This window comes from Enoplosus armatus, chromosome 5, assembly GCF_043641665.1.
Source record: "Enoplosus armatus isolate fEnoArm2 chromosome 5, fEnoArm2.hap1, whole genome shotgun sequence".
In the NCBI taxonomy this organism is placed as follows: Eukaryota; Metazoa; Chordata; class Actinopteri; order Centrarchiformes; family Enoplosidae; genus Enoplosus; species Enoplosus armatus.
The window spans coordinates 12,583,364-12,610,457 of NC_092184.1; the positions used below are offsets into that span (position 1 = coordinate 12,583,364).

Below are 27,094 nucleotides of genomic sequence, written 5' to 3' on the forward strand. Positions count from 1 at the left end.
CTTTTTAGGATAATATAACAAACAGTTTGGGGTGGCAGAATGTTATTGATGCGTATTAATCAGTACAGCGGCAAAAATAAAGCTAAATTAATTCCCAGGTGCCTACATATGCATGCAAGTACACACAAACACACACATGCATATACACGTCCTAACCTTGAGTTACTTCAATTACCACTGCGGCATTTTCACTGCAGTTTAAGGTGTCACACGTGTGGCAACAACATGGTTTTAATCAATATCACATAATCCTCTATGATAAGGTTACATCAACAAGGCCGTGCACCAAAATAACAGTAAGTGAGGCAGGTGATTTTTTTTAACTCTTTAATTCCCACCTTCTGGACGTGCCGTATTTTTAAAGGCTGCTCTAATCAACATTTTCATATCAACAATGGATCAAATGTGTAATGTGAAAAGGGTAGGTCATAGTGATTAACCTACAGAGAATTATCGTGTAATGTTTACAGTTTTACTCAGCTCACCTGAGCATTTTAGCGTCTTTCAGCTCATTGTTTTGGTTTTACTGTTTGGGTTCTTTCTCAACACTCTCATCAACCTTGTTTCAAGTAAGCAGGCACAGCAGACAAAGCAAGCGATCAGCTGGTGAATACAGTCAAGCCTTTAGCAGCTACAGACCCAGATATTTATAAGTTTGTGTAGACTACAAATATTAGACCTACACTCATTAGCTGACCAGAAACACAGCTCTAATTGAATGTTAATGTTGCCCCGTTTATGCTACATGTGTAAATAGGCAACTGTTTGCTAACATGTTCACTATAACAACTTTATAAGGTGATAATATGTCAATGTTGTGTTTGTTTCTGCTGTCAAAAATGTATTATTGCATCGAACATGACTACAATGATCTAAAAGAGGAGAGTCTAACCTATCACTACATTTATTACAAGTTCACATTCATGTAACTTTCATGTCAAAATTTTTTAATAGCATTCTGTGAGAGGTCTACATAATGATAGCGTGCTAACCGAACAGTATGAGGTAAAAAGAGGGATTAAAGGAATCTGCAATTGCACACCAGATAATGCCTTACAAGAAACAGCTGTTTTGGCAAAGAGATGATTATATTGTTTGGGGTCATCATACACTACATAACGACATAAAGATGAGCAGATACCACAAACAGAAGAGTGTTTATCTTTATGCCAAAAATATGGCAAAGGCAAATCTTAACCTGTTTCTTCCTAAAATGCTAAAATGCATGTCATCCATTTATCCATCATATTTCTGGTTTTGTGCACGACCCAGCTGCATTACTTTATTGCAGTAACCACAAAGATATCTTCTGTTGCTGCTGCTATGAATTCTTTCCTACCTTTTCTTCATGTACCGTCCAAGTCCTTGAAATGAGGGGTTACAATTATAGGACAGTGAAATAAATGTTTAGGCAGTCCTGTTAATAATCATCCAAAGTACTAGACACGTATAGCCATATCTGCCAAACCAAGGGTCAAAGCATTTTGGATACCGTGTTTCATGTTTATGACTGACTTACTATATTGTGTGTGTGTGTGTGTGTGTGCGTGTGTGTGTGCTGTGTGGGACTATACGATCAAAACCTCAAACTGCCAGTGTTATTTGTTGCCTGTGGTAGTTTGGCAGCTCTCTGAAGGATGTGTCTGTGGAATTCCAGAGAATAAAACCCGTGGCAGAATTCAACTCACGGACCAGTAGCAACAGAGACTAAAACAAGAACAGAAGAGGAGGAAGGCAGACACTCAGAGAGAGGTACGAAAACAGACAGAGGGAGACAGACAGAGAGAGAGAGAGACAGGTGCGGATTGTGCTTTTCTGATTAATATTAATCAAAGCAGTCTGCCTGAGTGATTTCAGCAGTGTCTTTGCTGGCAGATATCTACATCCTCCAAGGGTTGACTGGCGCATTGCTTTCCATCAGGCCCTTCTGCATGTTCACTCCTGTAATCACCCATTGATTCTAAATGATCTTTTAATCTACCCATCCAGAATGACTCATTCCAACTTAACCACACATAATCCAACGGCCTCTGATCTTTTCCGCATTCTCTCTCTCTGCTCACGCTGAGTCTGAGCTCCCCTCAGACCGCGGCTGCTGCTGCACAGTGAACACCGTGACCAGTTTGACAACTGGAGAGCTCGAGTCTGGACAGCCACCGTCCCAAACCACTGTGCATTATTAATTCTCTCCCAATGGCACTGCCTCTCCCTCCTGCTCCCAAAGACAACCATCAATCAAGAAAGTGCCGTCTGGATGAGGGTCGTGATGAGAATACACAAGCATACAAACGCTCTCACACACACACACACACACACACACACACACACACACAGGATGTGCTTTCTTGACCAAAGGTTCCTGTTGGCAAGCATACGTCAGACAAATTATGACATCAGACACAGCACAAAGAATGGCCTATGTTAAGACTGAGAGTGCTGCCAAACTGGCTAATAACACACACAGACACACACGCACATTAACACAGCACATTTATTAAGCAATACGCTCCAGCTGCAAACCACTGGTCCATTATGCCACATATTAGGAAGTAAACCTGATGACAAACATGTTTTTTCTTTGTAGTCAACAGAAAAAACATCCTGTGTTCTTTGTCTTCTCTTTCTCTCTGTGTGCCACTGCTAATACTAGATGTCTATATAAGTCTCATTATCTCTTTCCAATCATTTATCAAATCTGGAACACCCCTGGTGCATTAGTATAATAGCCTGGATCAGTTAATGGCCTTAAAACCTCATTTAACTGGGCAGAGGGATAAGCCTTTGAGACAACGATAAAGATAGATGTATGGACAGAAGAATCGCAGATAATGATAGACAGAGGTGACACAACAAAGCTAGTAGAAACTATAACTGGAATAAAACAGCTGATAAGTTCACAGAAAATAAACTGTCCTAGAGAGTGAAGCTCCTCTACGTCACAAATGACGCAGAGTCCATGGAAAGCTTTTAGCCGTAGTGCTCAATTAGCCAAAACACCAATTACAGGCCCCAAAAGCACTACTTGGCCTGGCAGTGTGTTAGCATGTTTTGGGTGGGTGCGAGTACAAAATCGTTATCACAGGAAGCTAATGATGGGGCAAAATCATTAGCCGTCATGGCTAATGACAGCTTTCCGCCACAGTCAAGCTGAGCTGTCCCTTCTTTGTTATCCACTATTATACATGGCTGACATGACTGCATCAAGTGGTCCAAGTTAAACTAATATTTGATAGTTTGAGTCATATTCACTAGTGGTTATCAGTGTCTTTCATGATTAGTTATGTTGTGGAAAATAAATTTAAAAAATGACCTGTAACATTTCTACACATCAATTTGAAACTCTACACCATAATCTTTTAAGGTCATTTTAGTATAAAAATCATGTTGAATTTAGGTTAAAATGCTGCACGCTGCACACTGTTGCCAACCTTTAAAAAACAAAAAGAAATAGTAATACTGCCCAAGAATTTGAATCTGCCTTAATGTGTCATTGCTAATTTGATGGCAACATATAGCTTGTGGCTGACGCTGTGGCTCACTGGTTAGAATGGCCGCCTCCCATTGATTATCTAATCTTTCGACTGATTACTCTTTTCATAATTTCTTCGATAAATTGATTAATCATTTAAAAGTCAGAAAATAGTAAAACAATGCCCATCACAAGTTCCTGGTACTCAAGATGAAGCTGTCGATCGATTAATGGATATATTGTTTCAACTCTACTCCCAACCAAAATGTTTGGGTTCAAACTCCACCAGCTAACGTGTGGACTCGCCATGCCTACAGGTGTCCATGTGGAAGGACATGCAGGTTACGTCATATGAAAACTCTACATTTCCTAAATTTGGGTGTGTAGACTGGCAACCTGTCCAGGGTCCAGCTTTTTTCTCACCTTGCTTTTTTGCTCCACCTTGCAAACGGTAAACGGCAAACCTGAAGCACCAAACCCCCACAGACTTTAATTGACCTTCACAAAAGTGTTTGAGCGCAGGTAGGTGTAATGCTGCATTCCCAACATTTTGTGAGACCGTAATTACAAGCAACTGCGTTGGAAAAAATTTTTCATGTCAACCTCCTAGTTGTAATTCTGAGTCGGACATGTTGAGAATTTGTCTCCCGCTTGGTGAAAAAAACTACTGAAGTGTTAAAAAGGTGTGGCTGAATGGCGCCATACCCACCATAAGTAACACAGTAAAAGTGACTAACTTATATAGCGAACTATGTAGCTAACTTAGTGGCTAAACAATACAATAACAACAAGGCCAACAGTGGGGGTAACCATCTTGGAATAATGCGTGGAATAACACTTCCAAGTTGGAATAATGTTTTCCTGTTCTTCACATTCTGCCGACATTGCATGAATGAAGTTTAAAGTCTCCAAACACGACATGAGGAACGAGACAGCACTTTGTGAAACAAGTTACCTGGCCAGAGACATTTTTGTAGCCAGTAAAGTGAGGAACAAATCCCATATGTGTTTTAATGAAGTGTTTGCTGTTCGCTCCCTGACTGTAAGCAAAACTATATTTGGAAGCCACCTTGTTATCGTAAGGCAAACATGTACACATGGCATACATGCTGTGATCATACTTCCAGAAAAAATTAGGAAATTAGGAATTTAGGAAATTCCTTCTATGTTCTGTTCTTGTTTTTTTATGCTTCCACTGTCATTACTGTTTTAATGTCACAACACTATGAATTATCTGTTGCTCACTACTTTGAAAGTGAACCACCCCATGGTCAGAAAAGTCAGCATTAGCAGCATTTGAGCAATAAAGTTGCTGGTGAGTAAAGGGATTAAATATTATGTCAAGTCACCAAGTCAGCAGCGTAGCCTCCTTTTCATCTTCGCTTACTGTGCTCCTTTCACTGACCCGGCTGCAGTCATATATGGTTAAAATGAAAAAGTCTGTACGCTGTCTCTCTCTGGGTGCAGTATAGGTGGCAAGTGTTGTCCTGGCTCCTGTGGGAACATCATTGTAGAATTGTGCAAGGCAAAGTCTCTAATTAGCTTTGTTCTCATTAGGTCTACAACACAATCTCCCTTCAGACTGACAAACACACACATTCATGCACACACACACACGCACACACACACACACACACACACATATACACAGATAGTGATGTAGAGAGAGAGAGAGGCCACCCCACAGCCCCTGAGATCTGGCCCCTCTTCTCTATTTCTCTTTCAATTAGCTCTCTTCCTCCATCCCCTATCTGTTCATCTTTTTCTTTCTGCCTTCATCTCTCCTTCACTCTCAGCCTAAACGTTCTCTATTCACAATCTCTAAAGTTTAGTCTAATTCAGCTTTATCTCCCATTCACTGTGCCAAGGAGGCAGGCAGAGAGCAGACACATTAAAACAGCCTTAATGGAAGACTGTTGAAGAGGCACACAGGATTCAACAGCTTTTAGGCCTAATTATTTTCTGCCCATCTTTGTAACGCTCATTCTGCAGATATATGGGCCTCACTGGCTGCTGGGAATAGACCCTCGTTCTTTTTTCTCATCTAAACCTCCCCCCTTTTCTCATATCTCAATCTTCCCCCATTTTCACGCTCTCCTTAGATTGCTTCACAGCCATTGTCATAAAGTGTTCATCGAGAGTTGGGGGCGAAAAATATCTTTTTGCTTGTTTCTCTATTTGAAGAGAGAAAATCAGAGAGCGGAAAAAAAGAAAAGGAGAAGATGAAGTTGTCCTTGTGAATGAACAAAAGATGCTCGCTGACAAAGACTGGCAGCTGCCTTTGGTTTGCGCTGTGATCTTTAGCAGCTACACTAACTGGCTCCAAAGTGAAAACAAAAGACGGGAATGACGACTGGCAGGGCGCTGCCTTCAGCTTGTGGAAACTACACGGGTGGACACAAACAACAAACACAGACAACACAGACACAGCCGCATGGAAGCATAGAAACTGTTAACCTGCCCTCTTTGTATAATGATCTGAGGAGGGATTTAATATCAAATGACAATATATTTTTTTCTCTGCACTCCTGATGAAACGAGTCGGGATCAGATGCAGTAGAGTCAGAGGGCTGGAATGTTCTATTCTATTCTACTTCTGATGAGTCATGGGGGACGTGGCATATAATCATGAAGACCACACCCTGAAGCTTCCAACTCAGAGAGAAAAAACTGAGAGAAAGTTGTCAGACGCGAGTAGAGACATCTTTTTGTGGTACATGTCTGCACTCACACACACACACACACACACACACACACACACACACACACACACACACACACACACACTCCTATTCTCCTCCAACGAATGGTGTCACTGTACTGGCATCAGCAGCGAGTGTCATTGCCTCCAGGTTAAAGCAGATAAGAGAGGATTAGCATTCATTACTCCATAAAGTGATGATACCCCCCGCAAGCACATACACACACACACACACATAGCGATACACAGACATGCTCAAGGCACACACACACTCAAACACATGCAAGGCAAATTTTTCTCCATAGCCACACAGCTTGTCTTTTTAAAAGACTGACCGTCAAAGCTAAATACAAAGGGAAATAACAGTAACACAGTGCTGCAGCATGTAATCCTTTTTATCACCAACAGCTGCAGAGCTGGAAAACCCTCAAACTGACAAAGTCTGCAAAAACAAAAAAGGAAACAAGGACAACAATAGAAAATAAACTCTGTAAAAAACTGTATTTTAGCATTCAATGTAAGATCTTTAAAGTTATTGACATTTGAATCTGAAGTTATAGAGTTTCCATCCAAGAATACAAAAATAATTAACTGAGCACAGTTAAATAGCAATTTTTTCCCTCAGGACCTTGGCTTCTCCACTGCAAAGAACCACTCAGCAGGCTCCATGTCCTGTTCCCATGAAATGAAAGTGAGAGACAAAGAGACAGACAGACAGACAGACAGACAGAAAAGAAACAGAGACCGAGACAGAGTCATTTTTAGGTTAAGGATATATTTTGTTAGCCTGATACATCATGTAGAAAAGCATGACACAATGTGTCTTAATTCCCTCCCACACACACACACACTGCACGACAGAGCAGAGGGCCATCACCCCTCCCTTCTCCACGTAGCGCCTTCCGGCTGCACACTCATCCACATCGATCCACATTGATCAAAGTCGGCTTGTACCACTTCAGCAGAGAGCAGGGTGACAGTGGGCAGGGTGGTCACCTTCCCTAAGCCTCTCTCAAAATGGACTCATCCGTTGTCAGTGATGCCACTGCCACGTAGTCACAAAAGTAGTGTTGTATATCAAAGGAGCCAAAATCGAATTATAAAGACATAAAGGTCAGATAAAAATGTGGCCTGAAAAGGAAGTAAAGTTACACTGAAGCGTATATTATTTATTAGCATTAACATTACGTATCTCACTGTAATCTCCACGTCATCCAGTTCAGTCCAGTCTAGACGTGAAGTATCTAAATAGCAGGTAAGCTGCAGTGAGAGGCAGCACGGTGACAGACAGCGTGCTGTCGGCAGACCCAACACAACACAGCTGCTGTATCTCTCTCTGATGGCTGAGCCTGATACCGCTGTAATCCATTTAAAGCCTTTTGAAGAATCACAATGTCCAACAGCAAGCCCTGCAACATGCACCATAACAATAAAGGGATATTACAGACATTCTTCAATCTCGGTCGCGCTGAACGCCTGACACGACTCCCGTTCACGTCCACGCTCTCCTCCTCTGTTATTACTTTTTCTCCATCCATACACCACCTATCTGCTGTTCTTTCCTCTCCATCTGTCCATCACTGTCCATCTTACACCATTTGATGTCTATGCACCCATCCATCACTCTTTCACTCTTCTTCACTCCATTTCACCGCCGCACAGTCTGTGTCCCTCTCTGGCTTTAATCTGCTTGTTGACACCACCCTCTTGTCTGTCTGTTTCTGCAGGGTTTACATTCTTTGCCTCATATTTAATGTCATGATGATGCAATTACAGATGCAGGCATTTCCGCAACCAAATTGGCTTCTTGGGTTATTTCAGAGCTATTTTTGGTTTTGTTGCAGACTTGCATGTTTCAGGGTGAAAAGAAACAAGTGGATTTTACAGGTTGTTGTAAGATGTTGATTCAGAGTTGATGTATTAACTTTAGTGGAAGGAAAGAGGCAAAGACAAAACCCATGCAGAAAGCAGCAAAAAAACATCCGCTCTATAATGGTCATGAAGGATCAATACTGCATGGAGACAAAGTGCTGCTAAACCGTGTGGTTTCTGTTAATTAGCACTTCTCTAATGATCTCTCTCTCTTTTTCTCTCCTCCCCCTTTCTCCACTCCCTCGCTTTCCGTACATCCCCTCCCACTCTCGCACTTTATTGCTCCCTCCCATTAAAACCCTTTCTGTCTTTGGCTTCAACACTCGCTCATTCCTCTGCCCAAGTCTGTTGATTCTGTCCTCCTAACCAATGTTCTGTCTCTCAGCAGGGAAAACAAAGCGAGAGGAGGTATCTGAGTTCTTTTCATAAGCGTGATAAATATCCCACTCCCGTGTTTGTGGCTGATGGCTCTCAAGGATGAGATTTAATGAACCTCTCATCCAACTCTGATTATTTTCTAATTAAAGGAGTGAGTGATGGGGCCAATGAGTAAATTCATGAATGCATGTTTATAACTGCGGGGGGGGGATAAAACAACAAACATGCGGAGACAGAAATCATACTCTGTCGAGTCTTGTTTACTGCACTCCCTCAGGAACGGAGGTCGTTTGGCAGAAAGAAATGTTTGCGACACTTAAACAAATTACAAATCTAAAATCTGATTCTGTTTATAATGTAAAATATGTATGCATCTGTTGTAAATATTAAACTGTTTTTAGCTGCATTAATCTAACTGGACTTGCCTGCAAACAAATTGTACATCTAGGAGCATATTTTTTATAATACTGTGTAGAAGCCTGAAATTCTACCACAATTTACGTACAGTAAATGCAGTGAGTCCGTAAACATGACCATTAACCAGACAAAGAGTCTACAGCCACGCTAGAGGCTCAATTAGGCTGTACTCATGTCAGACTGGTCATCGGGAGCACCGTTTGCTTTCCCAGTGGGTCGCTGACGCAACGCAAAATATACATATCTTTAAATAACCCCAGCCCCCGCTTAAATAAAAATAACAAAGTGCTGTGGGGCAGATTGACCCAGGCGAGTGGGCTGCCGGCCCACTGCCGTTAGGTATTAATCTGTCAGCCTCTCTCTCCCAGCCAATTACTTTTGGTCCAGTTCCCTCTAACTTCACCTGGGCCCCGCCCCTCTCCATCTCTGTTAAGTGGTGACCTTTGCATAAATAGTGGCGCAGGGCAAGATGGACAACAAAAAGAGAAAAAAATTTAACAGTGCTGAAAAGCCAAGAGAGAAGAGGTTGAAGTCCCTTGAGGCCGATGCAGCCAAATGTTTTAAAATAACAAATTATTCATTTGGCGCCGTTACCAGTCAATCATCTCAGTCTGGTGAGCCTGAAGGTACTGGCAGAAGAGAGGAGAGGGCTGAGAGCCTAGCGACACCAGTTCAACTGTTAGTCAAGGTTTTGCAGCAGAGGCGGAAAGACAGAAGACAATAGGGAGAAGATGAGCAAGGTTTGGGTTTGGCTAGCTGACTATTTAGCTATGTCGGATGCCTTTTGTTGAAACATCGGTTGGCCAGTCTGAGTCAAAAGGTCATCCTCTGGGGACCATGAATGTGTGTTCAAAATGTCATGGCAATCCATCCAATAGCTATATGATAGGCACATATAACCAGCCATCAATTATCTATACCTGCTCATCCTTTGCAGGGCTGGCTGGAGCCTATCACAGATCTCACTGGATGAGAGGCAGGTTACACACTGTACTGGTCAACAGTCTCTCACAGGGCTAACATACAGTCTATTGACTGTTCTATACACACTCACAATCACATCTACAGGCAATTTAGAGTCACTAATTAACCTAACCTGCATGTCTTTGGACTATGAGGAAACCCATGTATGTACGGAGAGAACATGCAAACTCCACTGAGATGTCTCAGCTTCAACTTTATTGTCCCCGAGTGGAAGGTAAAACACACAGAGACATAGGCACACGGACTCAGGTACAAAAAACATGATCTTGGACAGTTCTGGATTTGAACACTGTGAAGAGACTAACCACTGCACCACCATGCCGGCCCATACAGTATGTTTAATCCAAAAGAATAACCTTTGTTTTCGCTTTGATCATCCAACTGTCCCATTTTAATTTCTCTTTTCCATTATGTCATGATTTGAGGGCTATCGTGCAATGGCTTCCATCATGGCGCACACATAGATAATCAATTCACAATGTCCAATAATACAGCGGTGAGAGACTTGCATGGGCTCCAACTTCCTGCCTGTTGCAGCCGGCAATACCATTAACCAGGCACCAAAGCCACTCTAACGTGATTACCTACCTGAGGTGAATGCTCATGATTTCACAGGAGTGTCTCTGCTTTACTGAGATCAGTATGTGTGTGTGTGTGTGTGTGTGTGTGTGACTGCAGTAGAGAGTAAGTGCTTGTTTGCTGTTTGTTTCGGTGCGTGTGTTTATGTGTTCAGGGTTGAAAGTGAAGGATTACACTTCAGAAGTGTGACTGCATAGCGACCGAACTCCTGAGATCAGATGAAGAGCAGAGGGTCAGAGACAGATAGAGGAGAAGAGGAGATGGAGGAAAGGCAAGACAGGAGTAGACAGACTTACGGCGCTGCCAAGCGACAAGAGCGGGAGAACAAGTTGGCAGACGTCTCGCTGTCCCGGAGTGACTTAATGTTCCGTTGCTCCCACTCTCCATCCACCTCTCCCTCCTCCCCTGAAACACCTTACTTGTCCGCAGTCTGATTTAAATGTTTGTTTTACCGCATCACTCTCAAAGAATTACAAATGTGCTTTAAAAGCAGGCGGAAGATGGTGAGGTAAAAAAAAGAGTGTGGAGGAGGGGAGGGGATCAGTGTACTTGTAGAAAGATGGGGAGTTAGATTGGTGAGCTGTGCAGGGGGGTGGGTGGGGGGTGGTCAGGCCATAACTGATTATATATTCTGTTCACAACAGCAGGAGCAGCGATAGCAATGGGACATCACGACTCAGCACGCAGAGATGCTGTTATTACCTTCAGACTGCCTAAACGTCCAGGGCTCTCCAGCCTCGTATGAAAACACATGCAGAGGCACACGTACGTAATGCTAGAAATTTGCATGTAGAGAGTTGTAGTTTGAGGCAACGTTCATGGTTTGGTAAGTGGAGGATTAAAAGAGAAAGAATGAAGGGTGCCAAAAGGTGAAAGAGAGACGATTGCATGTGGCGAGAGGCTATTCCTGAATGCCCTTTTATGTATTTTGGCTCTGATGTTGTTGTGTCATGTCTCCATGCTGATGCAGCATGTTTAAAGATGGATGTGTGTGTGTTTGTGTCTGTGCTGAGGCAGCGTATCCACAGATGGATGTAGAAATGGTGGCCTCTCTGAGGACAGAGAGACATTTAGAGGAGACGCTTCAAGGGAGGACTCGCTCATGAATAGAGCCTGACAAAGTTAATAGCTGCTGGCTGTGTGTTCCCTGCTTACTTCATGTCAATGTGCTAATAAAAACCTCCTCTCATAATGTCCTGTGTAGGCTGAGCTATGTGAGAAATCAGATATGGTATATCTTGTTTACTTAGCTCCAAAAATATATTCTATAAATGGATCTGCAGAGTGCTAGATGAACAGTTAGAAAGAGTACACCCACTTGCTAACACTAATGTTTCAGAGCATCCCTTACACCAATAACACCACTTTACAAAAACAGCTCAGAGGATGCTCGTATACCTGTACACACACACACACACACACACACATTCACATTAAAGGCACAATTCAAAATACAGAAGAAACACAAGTTTTGGCCAGACACCCTGAGTTGAGGTACTGGAATCGGTATCGAGAGAGAGAATGTTGGATGTGTGTGTGCATATATCAGATCACATTCACACTGGGCTGACTTCATTTGAAAACACATTCTCTTCCCTGTTTGGGCCATGTGTCAACCCTGAGCCAGCATTGTTCGGGCAACAAAAACCAAGCTTTTAGTAAACGGTCCCCAAAGCGGATACAATCAAAAACGACCAGCCTCACATTGTTGTGAGGACATGGAAAATTGAGGTTTTTGAGAACAATGAAGTTAAGACGGCTCAGACACAACAACCTAAACCCCTAGAATGGACACACAAATCGTTTTCACATGCAAACAGCTTTTTCCTTATGTAGCCAGCTTAATGGAGAAATAGTCTACACACAGATGCACTTTGTGACCCCTGCTGACCAAAGTCTGATGACGCACAACAAAGACAAGTCAGCAGCGTCCATCATGGAAGCATGAATCATCTCTTCCTGATGGTTGGCCACAGTAAAAAAAAAAAAAAAATGAAATATGAAAAAAAAAAAAAAAGATATAAATCACTGTGTGTGAAATGGAAATGAAAGCGTTTGGGATGCCTGAGAGAGAGAAAAGAACAGGAGAGAGGAGGGTGGGGTGTAGGATGGGTTGAGTAGAGACAGATTAACAGAGGTAATGAGAGGAGAGGATGTGAGCGAAGAGCATGACAGTAGAATACAGATACAGAGCAGATTAACACTGTTGGAGTACGTTTCCATTTCAAAGAGTTCTCATCCAATATCCCTCTGTGCACTGAGCACACACACACACACACACACACACACACACCTCTACCTCTGTTTTCTACTGGGCTCTCATCTCAATACATATTACCTTACCTATTCTCCTGTTATCTATTCTCTTTGCTCTCTCTCTCTTACGCTCACTCTCTACAATTTTTTGGTGTCTTTTCAAGGATTCTGAAGTATACTCTATATGTAGGTCACCATACGTTCCCAATGTTGCTTAGCTCGTGTTTGAGGGGCTATGTCTGTGCAATATGAAAATGTTTGAGCGGTTCTGGGTGCATGTATGCAAGCAGTACTCTGTAAAATACAGCCTATAATCATTGATCACTCTGTCGGGAAAAAAAAAAAAGAGCGCTACTCATAACTCACATGCAGTGACCAGTACAGTATAATATACACTAACATATATTACAGACATGTTTCTGAACACGCTGCATTGATCCAAACAACACAGGCTGTCCATTGAAGTACTTCAATGTTGTTGCTTCAGAGGGTGTATTATGGAGTTTATAAAAGCTGTAGAGTTGTTTTTTCTATTTTAATCATTTGAATCTTACATGAATTACTTAAGTACTTTGGGGGATTTTGAACAAATATAAAATCTTTTTTTGATTACAATGTGCTTCTCTAATAAGGTCCCAACTGGTAGGTGCTACAGGTTTTTTTTATTTGTGTATAAATGCCAGTGTTTGTGTGTGCTTGATGAGTCATTGCACAAGAGGGACTCAGTGGAGACCAGACCTTGGTGCGGACCAAAGCCACACTCCGGCCACACTGATAACTACCTTTTGGGAAATTAAAATTGGTTTCCATGCTTTTTTTGGCATCTAGGCAAATTGTGCTTCGTACGTATGCAACTTTAAGAAAATATCTCAAAAACATACTGGCACTGGCTCTTCTTTATAACAGCCATTATACACTTGGAAAGGCTGTTTTAAGTGATAATGGGAATATAATACACAGCAGCATCACCATAATGACAGTAAGGAATGCCCTGTGTTATTGCATTAATGGGTTCACCAATTCTCAAGGACATGCGGCGTTCCTAGCACAATCTTCACCTTCAGGATAATGGAATGCATAATGAAACCAAAAACAGAGTGGTCACTTTAATATACATACGCACCACGTTTTCATTAAGCTCAGGCAATAACAGCACCTTTCTAGAGAAACCTTGGCTAATAGTGGCCATGAAACTGGAGATGACCAGCATCCATGGCGACTAAGTGACTAAGTGTTTTGCTAAATGGCCAAAAAAGCCTGAAACAGCATCTGTCTGGTCAACTGTACTCTGTCCAATTCGCTGATCCAGTCTCCATATGACACCTTTCAGCCACTGCAGGTAGGCCGAGTGTGAAATTAACACCTCTGGAGCACCAAATGTAAGGTAAGCTTGTCTTTAGTTAGTAACAGTCAGGCGCCACACTGGCAACACAATAAGCCAGTCAAACTAAATCAAATGTCTCTCTATCAAACACATTCTTTATTACAGTAGCTGCTTGTTTCACCGGTTTTATACAAAGAGGTAGAATCTATACTTTCTAGTTACTCTGCTGTCTGGTTGGGTAATTAGCATACATCACAACAGTTGATGGTTAGCAATGCATGTATAATTTCCAGAAACATAAGGCGATATTTAATTTCTGAGAGATTGTTTACAGTGTGACATACTGTATTTACTCCAGTTGAACATTACAAGCCAAAATACTTGGCAATTCAGAGTAAACCCATTACTGTTAGACGCATTGCTGTATTGTCCTTAATATGTGGAACTACATTTACTCAACTGACCTCCAATAATGTACCACTTTAGAAAAATGCGATCTGGTTCACATGTTTAGGGATCACTGTCATATCACACGTTCAAAAGCTAAGTGAAAGAACACACCTTTCACATTTGTTGCTATAAACAACATGGCACAGAGAGGCTGCAGATTCAGGAGGTATACCGTAGTTCAACTTCCTTGAGGTGAAAAGATAACATGCATTTTCAGCTTTTTATCTCTCTCCTCATTTCTTCCAATTCAATAAGATACTTGTGTGAATATTTTCTGTGATTGTGAATTTCAACATAACAGTATCCTGGGATTTTGGGTTGTCATACATCAGATGATCAGGTGGAGTGCAGGCTCATAAATTCAATGACAAATACATAATATACTGTGGGAGTGAGATTGTGGGAATATTACATTCCTCCAGTGTGAACACCACAAATTAAATCACTGTATAATGACTTACAGGGTAAGTTATCTCAACAAAAAGGGTAAAGCTTTGTTAATTTGTTAAGAAAAGGGACCCCACAAGTCCTTTCTACGACATTTCTGTTGTACTGGGTTATGGTAGTGTTTCCTCATTTTGTAGTGGGACCTTTTTCACTTCACTTTGTATTTGCATTTTAACATTGTGCTAATTTAATCAAATGTTTGGCAGAACATGGTCTTGATTATGGGCTGCAGGACACTGAGGTGGCATACTGGTAAAATTTACAAATTGCCACTCCTATCCTTTCATGTGAAAAATTCAAATAAATAGTCAAAAGCAAGTCCATGCAACATATTTTCCACTCAAACCTCCCAACTTTAACAGACAAAAAGAGGGGAGTGAGAGAGAAAATGTGTCTACAGTATTTATAGCTTTTAATGTCTCACTCGTCACAGAGCATCTCCCTCAAGAGCATAAAATAATCACTAATAATTTATATACATGGCCACTTTGAAGTTTTTCATGTAATGTTGTTTTCTTTGAAACAAGTAAATTGGTAAATCCTGAGTGGGCTTGTTAAAGTGCATGTTAACACTGAATAAAAATAATTTAGAGGTAATCTATTTAGAGCTAAAATATAATCAACACAAAAAGAAAGATCTTTGTAGATAGGAAAGCTGCAATTACAACGACCACTCCCTGAAACTAAAATCAAATCTCTTCCTGTGTATTTGTGTGTATATATATATATATATATATATATATATATATATATATATATGGTAACAATGTACCATTTTGGTATCTTAGAGGGTTCTAGGGATTTTCACCCACCCAAAATCTTGTAAGTATTAAATACTTTATTCTTTTCATAGAGAAGAGTGGATTCCAATGATAACAAGATTTTCCGTCAGAAAAAAATGATTCAAATGTCAATAGAAAGGATGAAAATCTTAATGAGAAGAAATGACTTGGAAGAAATTACACTGAGAGAATTTCTGCATGGTCATCAGTAGCTCGTCCATCATACTGTAGAGGAGCTCCTGTGGCTCTTTGGCTCACTCTCACCTGTTTCCCATCAAAGCTCAATGCAAAGTTTATTGTATTTCGTCAGCCTAAATACCCCCAGATTTGCTTTTTATTCTCTTACAATGAACCCCGCTTTGTCTCCAGCTGCTAATAGCAACAAGCTGCTGAATTCCTGTAGCAGGAGCCAAAAGGACAAGCAAATACCCAATTTTTTTCATTTTTCTCTAATTATAGACAGTTGTCCAACAAGTCCAAAATTGGCTGTTTGTCTGTGCCTTCAAAAACTGACTGTTTAGTCATGTGAATTTTTTCAGACCTGGCACCTCTCTGGCTAAGCTTTTCATGCAGATAACACGAGGGGAAACTCTGCCTCGAGATTTGTCTCAGCACACCTTTAGACTGCTAAACATCGCTTGTCTGAACCAAAATATAAATGGGTAGTTTTAAGCATTTGAACCAACAACCAATGCTGTGGTTTTTCTGGTGAGGACAGTCTCTGCTGGTTTGTCAGCCTGTACCCTGTTGATGATCAAAAACAGAAACTTTTTTTATGCTACAAGACAGGTGACAGGTTGAGGTATGCAAATTGAACACATTCAATTCCATCAACCAAAATAACCCCAATTTTTTACATGCACTCCTTCCAATATGAGTAAATTTACACTATGTGAAATATATTTTTTGCTGTGTATCCAGACAGATTTCTCACATCTTTGTCAGGTTACTTTTCTTTGTTCGTCCAGACTGTAATATCAGCCATATACAGAGTCTCTGACTCATTTCCTGTTCGCCTCTATCACTCCATCCTTTCTTAGCCACCCGTCAAATGGAACTTTCCACTACATTCACAGCTGACAAACACCTTTTTTTTTAGCTAACACTGAATGAGTGAATGAAGTTTATGAGAGAAAGGGAGAAATAAAGACATCGACGTATACAGACCAACTGGCAAGAACAAAGTGCATTTATTAAATCTGAGAAAGAAAGACTAGTACGAAGTACAAAGAGAAAGATGGAAAAAGCAGGGGAGAGCTGCCCTTATGCCTTTCTATTTCTCCGGCTACAGGCCCTCCCTTCCTTTGCCGGCCTGCATTTCAAAAGGAATGAGGGGCGGGTGGTGAGCCAAATTGTCCAGGAGTGCAAAGCCACGTGTACCACCATCCATCCCTTTTTCCATCCACATCCCTCTGCCTGTCCTTCCCTATCCCCTTTGCCCCTCTCTCCATGCCTGAATATGTGTTATGAATTCATCTGCAGATAAAGCGGATCTATCATTCTGTCACGGAGGCAGGGAAGGGAGGTAGACTGTGGAATGCCCTGGCACTGAGAGCAGGGAAGGGCTCTGAACATAGTGCTACGCTTCCTCGCACACTCCCTGCTGCGCCTGCTCTCGCCCTCTCCGGCTCAGTCTCCCTGTCTGTTTTCATGATCCATACAATGCCCCAGCAGGCCCCCTTACCCATTCCTGTCTTACCTGTACCAACCAAACCCACCCAAGCCATCTGAGTTCCAACCAAGCAGCCCAGAGCTGTAATAACACAGTGCCTGGCTTAACAAGAACCCCCCCCTCCCCCATTTATAAACCAAGGTAAGCTGTGGCCTGGACTGGCTTGACTGACTTCCAGCTCTGGTCTCCAGTTACACTGAATAACACCCTGCTTGCCAATCAGATAGGAGACAAATTACAGGACATGTGCACAACACGGTAGACAGAACTGTAGGATCCAGAATCACTGTGCTCACTTGAGCCAAAATACCCAGATTGACTTGACTGATATCTGTATCCAACACATTTCCAGCATCTGGAATAATGAGACAGCAGGCTGAAATGCCACAGCGTCAGGTTTGCGTGTGCATATGTTGTGTATGTGGCTTACATTCTGCATATGTACATGCACATGTACTTGTCTTCATATACAATATACTGTAATACAGATGGCCAGTGTTTATGCTTGGCTCTCCGCCATGTCACATGCTGCCACAGCTGACCCTTTACACGCTCTCTCACTGTTGTTGGTAAATTAAAAGTGTGACCAGATGTACACTCACAGTGTATGGGCGTCCACGAGTGTGAACCGTGTATCATATGTTTATGGCTGAAGGGATAAAGTGTTGCTTATAGCCAATTTTAATTATCTTTTTATTGTCTTATCTTAACTTTATCTTCCTGAAATTATTATCATATTATTATATAGTAGCTCCTGGCAACTAAAGCATGATTAATGACTTCATGGTTATGTTTAGGTAACCCAACTCACTTGGTTAAGGTTAGAGAAGGGGTCTTTGAGACAGTTTATATTGAAAAAGTCAATGCTGACTTAAAGGATGTCTACGTTTTAGCCACGCTAGCAGCATGGTTCTGGGGGATTGCACTGTTGGTCGCTCTGTTGGTCGGTCCACCACTTCGGTCCAGACTGAAATATCTCAACTATTGGGTTGACTGCTGTGAAATTTGGCACCCACTTTCATGCCCCCCTCAGGATGAATTGTAACCACTTTGCTGATCCACTGACTTTTCATTCAGCCCTATACCATCAGGTCAAAAAATTCAATTTGTCCAACACTTTGCTTTATGACCAAACAACTGCAAAACTATTGACATTCCCATCAGCCTGCCTAGTGTGGCTGTAGAATCTTAGTCTTGTTCAAAACTGAAGTAGAACCACAAATCTCCCTAACTAAGTGTTTTTGTTGCTTAAAACTAAACACACATGGGACTCAGGACTCAAACTTCGGTCTCTGATGTTTTTTGCGCCCATCATCCACCCAAACTACCTTCCAGTGACTTCTGTGTGAGACTGTAAGCACTTCTTGGACTGGACAAAACATTGCCTTGGCAGTAATTACGTTTCTTAATACATTAACTGAAGCACTTTGGTTACAGTCTATTGACACTATAGGCTATTCAGATGGGCTTTTGAGCATCAGGTAAACATCTCTTGCCACAGTGAATACGTAGCGTTCTGTAATGAATCCCCTCTTCTCACATATTCTTGACCCAGTCCATTCTATTTTCCTCCCTCTTTCAATCTTCCCTCCTGTTTGATCCCCCCCCCTCGTCTCTGAGAGTGAGAGAGGAGCTGCATAGTGGGAGTGTGTTGTCCCAGTGCCAGGGCAAAAATAGACAGTAAATTACAGAGCCTTCTGAGAACACCCCACTGTGCTGCATGACCTCAAAATAACACACACAGACATACACTCAAGTCTGACATACAAACATGAAATACACAGTGTGCTGCCCTACTTCTATATTTCCCATTCAGCCTGTTGATGTGACGATCACACAGAAACTTTTGCAGCGTGCCAACCGACAGTCCAGCGCTGAAGTTATGTGCCAATGAAGGAAACTCTGAGTCTGATTCACAGATGTTAGTGCGATTACGGCCTCATCTCAGTTTACCAAGACACACACACTCTAAAAAGTATTTATACAGATATGTACTTATCCCCTTGCCATGCCATTAACCTCAAGAAACAATATCTCACTTTGCAGCAAAATGACTACTGTTTCCTTGCAACTTACTATAAGACTGTTCTCTAAAAAGAAGCCCCTGCTCTCCTCTGCATCTAGCCCTACTACACCTTCTCTTTAGGTCTAACAAGTCCTGGCATCCCAAATGAGATTGAAATGTCCTGAAGACAGTGCTTGTCAACACTGCAAGCTAGAAAAAAAGAGAAGACAGGGCAGTGATGAATGAACATCACAGGTGTTTGTCATACTCACCTTGAGTGAGTCAAAACAGGCAATGACTCTGCCATTTTCCACTTGACAGCTCTTGGCAGGGTGGGCGAACTTGCACTCGCTGTCCGGTCGAGAACACGTTCCTCTCTGGAATTCCCGACAAACCTCCAACGTCAGCCACTTTGTGTCCCGGATCGATGTCACATTCACCGCCATTTTGAACCAGGCAGCAGGGGTCGATTGAGAGGAATAAATATCCAGCAAATGCAATTACGTGGGCGTCTGTATGTTTCTAATGATACTGGGACAAATGATGAGAAAGAATAGGAAAAGGACATGGGAAAAAAGCCAGTTTTAAGAGGTTTTGTCCCCAGAGTCTGATTCTGAGGTGAAGCCTGTGAGGCCTGGGTCTTGCCTACCACCTGCGGCCCATCCTAAGAGTGTGTTTGTGGCTGTAATAGAAATCCTTTACCGCCTGTCAGTCAGGGCCTGGGCCAGTGATGGCCACAGAGGTTTGCTTTGTAATCGTTCTCTCTCTCAACACACACACACACACACACACACACACACACACACACACACTTCTCTCTATCGCCTCACTCCCCGGGTGAACTGTCAGATGAGACGAATGGCAAAACACATTATCGATCGAGTTGGCCCATGATGAAAAGATGCAGGGCTGGAGGAGAGGAGGAAGGAGAAGAAAGAGGACCAGGAGGAGGAGGATGAGGACGAGAAGGCTGTGATGGAGGGGACAGCAAAGAGACAATCTCCTTTTGCTCACAGGAGCCGATAAAAGTTGTCTGTCTTCAGAATCAGGCTCTGTCCGCAGAGGAAGAGGGGGGTGGTTGACGTCCACAGAGGAGGGCTGAGTGGCATGGATGGAGAGAGGTCTGGCTGGTGGACAGAGCTGGAGAGGAAGGGAAGTAGGGAGGTGTCAGTGGTGTAGAGACTGTCTCAGTGGACGGGGTTGGCAATCCTGGCAGTCCCCGGGCTCCTGGTGTGGCTGGCAACTCCAGCAGACATGGACAGGCACGGAGGCAGAGGCGGTTTCAGTGGAGCCAAACAGCCACAGGGGTCAGCGAAAGAAGGCACTTCTCTCTGTGGAAAAGGAGGGAAGAGTGTCAATGGAGCAGGACTTAACACACTCACACACGCACTCCCACACACACACACAAACACACACACAAACGCACACACAAACGCACACGCTGAGGTTAATACACTCAGGCACGCATTTGCATTCATACACACAGCTTCATTCGAACATGTTTCCCAGCCATTCTCTCGCACATCCTCTCTCGCGGTAGCCGTTACAGAGACTGCCACGCTCTCGGCTGGAAAATCAAATCAAACGCCGTATCGCTAACAGTAAAGCTCACGCATTCAGGCGCATTTTTTTCACAGGAAGACAGTGAAGAAGAGAGAGGGATCAAGAGAAAGAGGGGAGGGAAAAGAAAGAGTGGGAAGAATTCTGTGTATTCATCTGGGTTTGTGTCCCAGAAATTTTAATATCAAGTAGTGTTTTATGCAACAATATTAACTATGCTGATTCTAGTATAATAATACTGAAGTCATTTGTTTAAAATTATTATTGTAATCAGATGTAGCACAGATCAGCCAAAAAATCTGAATGAGTACAAAATTTATTTAAGCAAAAAGAAGATTGCAAATAACAATGTGAATGAAAAATAACAAAATAAAACAAGACTTTTATACTTTCATATGGAATTCTTTATCTCTATAACACATGTAAAAATTGATCCTTTCCTGCTGTAACTTTTTTTTTTGGCATCAATAAGAAATGAGCAAGTGTTTGAGTATCAAAGTATTGATAAGTGAGTTGTCGATCTGTCCGTCCCTGGTGAGACTGGAAACAACAAATCGGCTGGCTTGATGGTTCCAGCATCGCTGCTGGCAGGTGGCCAGGTAAGATAAGAGAGAAAAGGACTAGATGAGCTCACCATGAGGGAGAGAAAAAGAGAAACAGAGAGAGAGATATAGTGTGACGTATTTCATTTTTTCTTTTGTTGCACACCTTCCTGCATTCTCCTTAAATCCACTCACACATACACTCCCTGACCTCTCTGCTCACATCCGGATGTTGAAAGAACAGACGGCCCCCCAAAAACCTCCTACTGTACAGCTGCTATGCTCACAGTAAGTGCCCTCAAACCTACATCCCACATGTGGTTACATCACTTCTAGGTCCCCCCACACTCAGATGCAATGCTCTTATGAATATGCTGACATAAAGAACTGATATGATTTCTATTTAAACCAACCATCCAGACAGAAGTTTATGGGAAACTTTAAAAGGTTTTTATTTGGAGCATCCCCTTTATTATTGAAGTGGCTCTGTTACTCATAAAGTAGTCCTGCCCCTATATATGCGAGTTGGGAATATAACTCCTCTTTACTTCTGAGCCGTATGTCTTAGTTGGGGTCAGATCTGTATTCAGAAGCCTGTACTAGTAGTCATGGTTTTGGTTTGAGTCAAAAACAGAACGCCCAGTTCTGTGTCTGCTGGGCTGACGCTGCCTCTTGACTTTTTTTGTGTTCATGTGCTGGTGGGAAACTCCAACATCTAAAACCGTACAGTCAGCTGCCAAACAAACTATTTTGTTAGAAAATGAAGCCACGAAGAGCAACACTGATGAATGTGGTGTGAAAAAGTTGTGAGTGGTAGCGTCTTGCATTAAATAGTTACTGGTTGGTCGCATTGGATGCGAGAGTTTCCCACCAGCAAGCGAACACACACAAAAGCGGCACTTTAAAAAGTATGTAATGTATAAAAGTATAAAATGTGTTTTTCTGACCATGGACTGATAATGTTCTGGGAACTGAAAGGAATCATAAACAGAAACAGAAGATGAGTCAGGTTGAAAGAGGGTAAGCTGTACTACAAAAGTGATTTACAGCTATTTACCACAAAGTAACTCTAAACACATCCCAGGACTGATGATATCTAACAGTCATCAAAGGATTGATTTTTAGTCTGCAGTCACTGGAACAGCAAGAAAAACCCTGTGGTTTGAAGAAAAATTTGAACAAAAAAAAAAAGGAAAGTGAGAGAGGAAGGATAATAAAGTAAAAATAGTCCCTTGGTCAAACATTGATTGCTTATGTGTCATGCTCTCTTCTCATTTGGGCCGGTCACATCTGTGGTGAACTACTTTTTCAGCCCAAAGCTGATATTTTGGGCAGTGTGTGTGTGGACAAGAGCACGAGGCCAGGGCAGCCCACTGTATCTGGCAGGAAAACTGTGGTAAGGAGAGAGTATACAGAGAGGGCTACCAGTACTAGTGCATTAAATATGGAGCGGCAAAATTAGTCTTCCGCATCGCCTATTCTTACTCACTCTGACCTCTCCTATAACTTTCTCTCTCTTGCACCGTTAAAGATGTTAGGATGGTAGGTGGCATTTCTTGCATGCGAAAAAAAAATCAGTAAGATCTACATATAGAAGAATGTTACATTTATTTATTTATTTATTTAAAGGAGAATTCTGGTATTTTTCTTTATTTTATATTTGTGGCCGTTCTGATTTTGGGTCATGCTAAAGGCTTGCCTACACAGGAGGTGTTTCAGCCACGCTTTTCAGTCTCATTTGCATCTGACGGGAACAGATATGCCTCTGTTTTAATTAGGGAACCACCAATCAAATCTGCTGGATCGGTATCTGGGCCAACACTGACGTTATTAAGGTCTGGCCCAACTGGGTATTGGCCTATCCACAATTAAATACAGTTTCTTTGTCAGTGTCATTATACAATTCATTATATCCACTATCAGTTACATTCTTTAAGTCACAGCAGGATGCAGACAAATTTTAGTGCCACACTGCTCTGCTAACATGCTGCTTTCACTTTGCAGGCTAAGCTGTCACTACAGTGTAACTTGGTAATGTGTAATGTATTTTGTGGGACAGCAGCATGACCCTCCTAAAGGAACAGAAATCATTTGAAATGCTTGAACCTGAGTCCCTCTAAAAGTAAACACAGATATTGCGCATTTAGGCCTGTATTTTGAATGTGTGTGTATTTGAGGAAGAGAAAGATGGAAAGTGAACAGAAGCAAGAAAGACAAGAAGATCTTTGTCATAAAAATGGGCAGACAGCAAAGTTTTAAAAGTCAAACTGGTTCTCAGCACACACTTGCACACTTAAAGTACCAGTTTTGGGCCAGAAACATGGCTCACCACACTTGTCCCATTGCTGTTCTAGAGGCTGAATACCCACTAGCACTGAACTCTGGCATGCACAGACATGAAAGAGAATATGCCCCATTTATAATGACTGCATGAACGAAAAGGAAGCAAACAGCTGGAGAATGTACACATATTAGATTAGACAAACTTACCCGAGAGTCCTCAGGCAATGTCACGCTAGTTTTCTCAAAAGAGTTATGTCTTCTGTGGTTTTTCATACAGCACTTGTGGAAACAATTATGACAAAATGAGCAGCCGTGAGATTTAACATCAAATGAAGTAGATTCAATAAATGGGGCTCCACCTACATGTATTATTAGCCTCGGTTCCACACAGATGTATCTCGTGCCAAAAGCTTGAACTAAATTCCCATCAAACAAGAGAGCGAGGCTCATTAAACGAGGATCGCGTCAAAATAGAATATTAAAACTAAGGGGTTAAAAATGTGAGAAATGACTCTGGTGTTGAGGAAATATATAAATAAAGGAGTCATCAATAAGCATCTTAGCATGTGTGAATAATGCATGTGGCCATTTCCCGTAGCCAGAGGCAGGAGATATTATTACACCATCAGATCAACTGGCCAAGGTAATAAATTGGAGAGGAGAGGGAGGTAGAGAAGGCTGGGGATATTACGCACCCCCCAGCCCCCTAATGCCCCAACACACACACACACACACACACACACACACACACACACACAAACATTTCATTAAAAGTATAGAGAGTAAAACATTGTCGAACTCAGGATTAACTTCAGCTGTTGACACGTGTGAGTGTAATGCCGGGAGTGTCAGCGGGGGTTCATGTATCTCCTTGTTTAAAGAAAGCTGTCTGATCCTGTGCTAATCCGTTGGTGCCACTCGTTTGCTTATTTCATGGCTACAGTATGACAACTCTCCAGGAAAAACACACTGATTTAACCTCCAGTGGCACCACTGCTGCTGAAGTACTGACTGTTAAGCCCCAATTACATACACAGTTAATGTGTTTTAATATTAGGCTACATGAGAGGGAATGTTAACAGATTGTGGCCAAAAACTGCATCATTCTCTACATGAAAGAATCATTGCTCATGAGTTTTTGAACACCATGCAAATCTATATTAGTTTTAGTCAAGTTTTAGTCAACAAATACTAAAACATGTGAATACTGTTTTACTAATAAGGAGCGACAATGTGTGATTCTGCAGATGTGTGCAGACTTTGCATTAAAAAAGTAATTTGTTTGTCCATGGCTTTTATTATTTAACAGAAAATTGAATGCATCTTTTTTTATTTTTTGAAGATTACTTGTTATTTAGTTTTCAGGTTGTTAACATATATATTTTGTTTCTATTGATGAAATTAAAACTGAGCTGCACATCTTGATGTTAATGTGTTGTGCTTAGTGCAAGCCACATGGAATTGCACTTTCTGTTATGGCAAGGCCTCTTGCACTGTTAAGACAAGCCACATTCAGCCCAGTTCGGAGTGCAATACAGAGGGAGAAAGAGAAAGAATGAAAAAATAAATGGAGTGAACAGGGGCCAGCAATGGGAGCCATTTATTCACCTTGAATGACTTCCAGAAAGGAAAAAAAACGAGCGAAGGTGAAGAGAAGAAAGCCAGAAAGCAGGTTCCTCCATGTTTGATTTCTTGTGGCTGACCTTTGAAACACAATAGACAGAGAAACAAAAAGAGCAATGGTCAAAACTTGCTGGAAAATAAGAGGAAACAGTTTGCTTCAAAACAACTTCCCCAAGAGAGCCACAGTGTAAACTCTGATCTGTTAAAGTGCCCTTGGAGTTGCTGTCTGGCAATCAAAAGGTCCTGTTTGTTTAGGCGGCAAGTTGACGGTTCAGACATTCCTTGAGTGCTACAAATTCAGTGAAGGGCTCAGAATGTGATTTTCATGGCTTCTCCCTTAGGATGTTGGGAAATATGGTTGAATATTGCACCTTCTGAAAAGCAAAAGAGAGAAAAAGAAGGGAGGGAGGGGAAATTCAGTAATGCGAGAGGTTAAAGGGCGCTGACTGCAGCAGCAAAAAGCAGATGCTGGACGTTTCGTATTACACCGCATCACCGGCTAACCAGGATATCATCTAAATACGACCTGAGCTGCCCTTTATACTGATAGGAGCATCAGGAAGAAGAGAGGGGGAGGCTGTGAGAGACAAATAGAGTAACGGAGACCAGAGGTGGTGACAGAGGGAAGGATAGAGGCTAGAGGAAGAGTGATGGGAGGCAAACAGGAGCAATTAGTACAAGTTGGTGAGAGACAGATGTTGGTGTCTGGTAGTGAGAGGGGAAAAAACAAGGTGAGTGCTGGCAGGTACAAAAGAGGAGGAATCAGAGGGAAAAGTAGGGTGGGGAAAAGGTAGAATTTTGTTCCATTTCAAAGCACTCCTGGCGCTCAGCTGTGATACCATCTTGACATTTCTCATCTCTCTTCATTTATCTTTCTCTGATCCCCACCTGTTCTCCTTTTCTATTTCTCTTCACGCGTATGCTTCAGTGTTTTCCGACTTTTCTCTCCCCAAATCTTACTTATTATTAGAAATCTGCTCGCCTTCTGCGAAGTTGCGCTCCGAGAGTCATGTGACATAAACAACTTTGTCGACGTGGCTCGTCTTTTAATAGTTGCTGTCCTCATTTTATTCGCCCACTGTCTCAGCCCCCTCTATCTCTCCTTCACGTTCCTTGTTCACACAACACCTTATGCTGCAGTACCACAGTAATGTGCTGCAAGGTCACCATTGCCACGGCAACTAGAGAAACCATGTTTAAAGCAAGGACAAAGTGGTTAATGGTGTCAGGTCCAGCCAGTCATATCAGTATGGCGGGTGTAATATGAAAGACACCAGGTTTTCAAACTAATTCTAAGTCCAGTAGACTCCATCCATGTCCATTTATGAGGCAAGAGCGGTTAGCCGAGGTGGTGCAATAGCAAGAGACAATGCAAAGAGTGTCTTTTAAACAAATATGACAAAACAGTAAAGTTACTTTCTACTGTATCAACCAAATGTAGGACTCATCACTTACTCCAAAATTGGTGAGAAGAGATATCTTAATCAAATCAAAAGTAAAATAGTACAACAGTGAACCTGAGGTCTGCACATTGATAAGGTTAGACATCACTGGAAAATTCAACAACCTGTGTGACGACAATGAAACCTGTATCCTTTTGCACTAACAAGGACGAGAGAATCTAACATAAATATTCCTGCCCGCTAGATGTTCTCCTTGACCTATATTTTCCAACTGCACACTTGAGCCTTATTTTCACAAATCAGTTGTGTCACAGCCTGACATCAGCCCAGAGCAGTGTTACTTTTGG

General features: G+C 42.0%; 1 protein-coding gene across 4 annotated transcripts in view; it reads right to left on the reverse strand.

The window, feature by feature from the left end:
- The window catches only part of LOC139285904 (muscleblind-like protein 1), a 38,644-nt gene extending 18,862 nt beyond the window's left edge, over window positions 1-19,782 (reverse strand). For all 4 annotated transcript variants that reach the window (XM_070906580.1, XM_070906578.1, XM_070906579.1 and 1 more), the window contains exon 1: window positions 19,609-19,782. In XM_070906580.1, the coding sequence (XP_070762681.1) occupies window positions 19,609-19,782 (174 nt within the window). The remainder of the gene's footprint in view (window positions 1-19,608) is intronic.
- Between the last annotated feature and the right edge of the window lie 7,312 nt (window positions 19,783-27,094).